The sequence below is a fragment of the Thamnophis elegans genome, chromosome Z (genome assembly GCF_009769535.1).
Source record: "Thamnophis elegans isolate rThaEle1 chromosome Z, rThaEle1.pri, whole genome shotgun sequence".
In the NCBI taxonomy this organism is placed as follows: domain Eukaryota; kingdom Metazoa; phylum Chordata; class Lepidosauria; order Squamata; family Colubridae; genus Thamnophis; species Thamnophis elegans.
The window spans coordinates 97953337-97957256 of record NC_045558.1 but is presented as its reverse complement, the minus strand read 5'-3'; the positions used below and the strand labels follow the sequence as shown (position 1 = coordinate 97957256).

Genomic DNA, 3920 nt, shown 5'->3' with positions numbered 1-3920 from the left:
AGCTAATATCCAATTGTTGGGGTGGGGGCTCCACACACTTTTGGTCTCTCTGTCTCTCTGTTAAGCCACTATTATGTTAATCCATTATAAGGTTGATTTGCTTCCAATAATATATGCACCCAACCATTTGATTCAATAAATCGTAGTTTGTAACCTAATGTTGGTTTTGCTGGGCTGCAATGGCTTGTTTATCAAAATATAACATTTATATTCCTTTTTAACACTGATTCTGATTTCTCCCTCTTCCCAGAAAGCAGCACTGGAAGGGACTTTGGCAGACATTGAATCTCGCTATAGTATTCAGCTAGCCCAGATCCAGGGTCTGATCATCAATATGGAAGAGGAACTGGCTACCTTGAGATGTGATATGGAGCGCCAGAACCATGAATATAAGATTCTCCTTGATGTCAAGACACGCCTGGAACAGGAGATTGCCACCTACCGTCGTCTGCTGGAGGGAGAGGAACCTTAGTATGTCAAAAGGGTTCCATTGATTGAGATTGAGATTGAGATTGAGATGCTTTATTTGTATGCCGCCCTTTTCCCTGGGGGGACTCAGGGTGGCTCACAACTCAAAGTGGCAAAGTGGCAAATTGGGAAAATGGTGAAGGTTAGAGGTCCATTAGAGTAAGGTTCCACTGAAGGGTTCACCAAACTGTAGGATTTCTGAAATATATTTTATTGCCTGATAGGACTAACAATTTTTATTTAAGATGATTTTTGTAGCTTTCCCACTATTCAAAACTTTTGTTAGCACATGTTGTTGATACACTAAGTTGGGCTGTTGTGATTGCAATGGCTATAAATCAAATACAGTTAATGACAAAGGCGGTGCTTGAACAAGATCTTATTCTTTATCTTTGCCTTTACTAGTCTATCAATAGAGTACTGGGCCACAGATGAAAATGTAGTGATTATGACTAAAGTGGTGCAGCACTCTAAAATAGCTCCTGTAATTTTATTATGAAGAAATTATCATGAATTGAATCAGACTTAGATCAAGTGTCATTGTTTCCTTCTTATTAAAGATTAGCAACTTTGACAATCACTTCTGTATTTGTTTTTTGCATTGCTTTTTGTGTTTTTCTAATTGGTCTTTTTTTTGTTTTTCTTCTTTTCATGTAGTATTTCTCCCCAATACTCATCAGCCATAGAGGGTAAGGATCTACAGGAGTTTTGATGTTTAATTAGTCTGTTGCCTGAATCTATTCTAGTTTTAAAAGTTTCCTTCTTGGAGTATCTAGATCTGCAAAATAAATAGACAAGGTGATGATTCAATAGTTGCGACCAAACCAACGGCTCGCCCATATCTCCTCACCCATACCTCCCTGCTTCAGCTCCAGACTAAGTTCTTTGCCATTGATGAAAGATGTGTCCTCACAACTTTTTCTATATCTAAGGCCCAGTCTACAGTTAAGTCAGGCTGAGTCTGCAAAAAGGCAATCTACAAGGAATCCAGCACTTCCCAATTGTTAGGCAAATATTCTATATTGCATGGAGAGCAACTAATGAAGACACAAGTGTCTTCAGCCATAGGGCTATGTTAAACTAGGACCATTTCTGCTTTCATCATCATCCAACTTGGCAGGCAATGGGTTTTGTTTTTTTGCTGTGGTAAATATTAGGGTTCCAAGTAACACCCCCAATGAAAGAAGACTCCGAGACTTGAATTTCCTCAAAGTTCCATTTTATTAGAGATATCATATTGGCACATCTGAGAAAACCTGAATCTGAAAGTTTCCAGGTTTTCCCCACCCAAAAGAAAGTTGAAATCTCTGCCCAGCACCCACATGTCCATCACAGGATCCAATCAGGCACCATCCAAAACTGGAGACTTTCTGAGAAAGAATGTTACTTTGACTATATATCACCCACGCTCTGTATAACCTACCCTCCTATTTTCCCACAGTAGAAAATGTGGCAGGCCTGAAATCCCAAAGGTAAAAGATGGCTTCTAGGTCTGACAGTAGAAATGGATGGATAAGACTTGTAGAGCAAAGGAATGATTGTAAAGTATGCCAGTTGCAGACATACAGGGGAACAGAGTTCATGTCTGATAATTTCCAAAGATGGTTAAGGAGTTTTGGCATAAGGCATAGACATAGCTGAAAAAGGAGTGGCTGAAAGACGGAATGGCGTATTGCAAACCATGAAACTCTCTCTGCTAGCAGATGCAGGAATGAGTAGAATATACTGGGGGAAGCCATGAACACAGAGAATTATATAATAAACAGAATATGGAGTGTTGCTATAAATGAAATTCCATATTTCCTATTATACGGAAGAAAACCTTTATTGGCTCACCTAAGAACATTTGGCAATTATGCCCGTTTACTGTATTTGCTCACATAGTCACCCTGTGCACACTCTGACATTTCTATTGGCAACTTTTAAAGTTTCACAGCATGGGGACCCTGGACTTTGTGATCTACACCAGTGGTCTGCAGCAGAAGGCCTGCCCATCAGGCTGCAGCTACAACTGCGCTGCTATTGTTGCTCCATGCTTTCATGCTTCAGACTTTCTAGGTAACATAGGCAGCCATGGAGGGCCTTTAGTGAGGGATTCATGCATACATGCAGGGAAACTTTCACTGACCTTATTTCAAGGCACAGCATGTCAAGTTTTCTCAACTGGCAAATTGGTTACCTAATTTGAGGATAAAAAGAAAGGATATTGGGGGAATGGGAAGATCCTCAGGTTGGTTAAAGCATTGTCTTTCAAACGGCTTTAAGTTTTCTGTGTTTGAAAAGAGATTGCAACAAAAATTGGGTCACAACTTTGCCAATTGCTATTGTTTATCCTTTTAGTTATGATTGTAAAGGCAAAATTTTATGGCTTCTAAAAGTATGCACTGGAGGGTCATTTGACCCTTATTTGAATTTGAATTATTTGAATCCGCTCTTTCAGACTAGATTTATCTTACCTCTCCCATATCAGAGCTTTGACTCTGGCAGAAGAAAAAGAAGGGGACCAGACTGGATGTGTAATGTCAATGGTTCATCAACAGGATCAAATCCTTCCTGATCCTCTTAATACAAACAACACTTAGGCTGATGCTGGAGATGTTTTGAGAAACTGAGAAGACCCACCATTGGAGTACTCTGCAAAAATGACATGATTGCTTTGCCTAAGAAAAACAGAGAGGGTTGAATGAAAAATAGGAGGGAGAGAGGGGGAAAAAGACATGTTAGGAAAAAGTTAAATAATCCCTGTTGCATTTATAAACATGCATTGCTGGGAATGTATAGGTGTTTTGTTCTCACTGGATCCAACAGGCTAACTCTAACCAGCCTAAGCTACTCTGCTTTTTTCCCTGATTATTATTATTTTATTAATTGTTTAATTAAATAGCCTCGATTAAATACTGCCAGACTAGAAGCTTACTGCTTAAAGCAAATAGGTAGATGAAGCCTCTCTTCTCCCGCCTGCAAGCAAATAGATTGTGCTGAACTACTCAACCTCATTCTAGAGATGAAAAAGTATCCAAAAGACATTTAATTATCAAATAACAATATAAAAGCTTTAGAAAACAGCTCCCTTTTCTGTAAGCAAATCACTATTCTTGAAATCAACATCCAATGAGCTGTGAATCAATGCAGACCATTGTCTTTTCTTTTCAAATGGTAAAATATTCAGTATAAGCATTCTGAAAAAGAAATCACTTGGGTGAAACATTAGCCTTGCTACCTTTTTTCCCTGCCTCTGAAAATCCTGTTTAGTTGAGTGCTGAAGAAAAGAATGGTGGATGGTGGAATTCTTAGTTACTTTTCTTTTTTTCTTTTTTGCAATTAAGTTTTGATTCCTCCTCTGTCTCCCTGCAGGATCCAAAACTACCCGTCAGATTCGCACAATTATTGAGGAGATAAAAGATGGAAAAGTGATCTCGTCCCGTGAACAAGTTCATGTCTCTGGGAATTAA

General features: G+C 39.0%; 1 protein-coding gene across 1 annotated transcript in view; it reads left to right on the top strand.

Annotated features, from left to right (window-relative positions):
• LOC116523056 (keratin, type I cytoskeletal 14-like) overlaps positions 1–3920 on the top strand; it is a 13263-nt gene extending 9343 nt beyond the window's left edge. Inside the window, exons 6-8 of the mRNA XM_032238229.1 lie at positions 251–471; positions 1126–1157; positions 3823–3920. Of these exons, the coding sequence (XP_032094120.1) occupies positions 251–471; positions 1126–1157; positions 3823–3920 (351 nt within the window). The remainder of the gene's footprint in view (positions 1–250; positions 472–1125; positions 1158–3822) is intronic.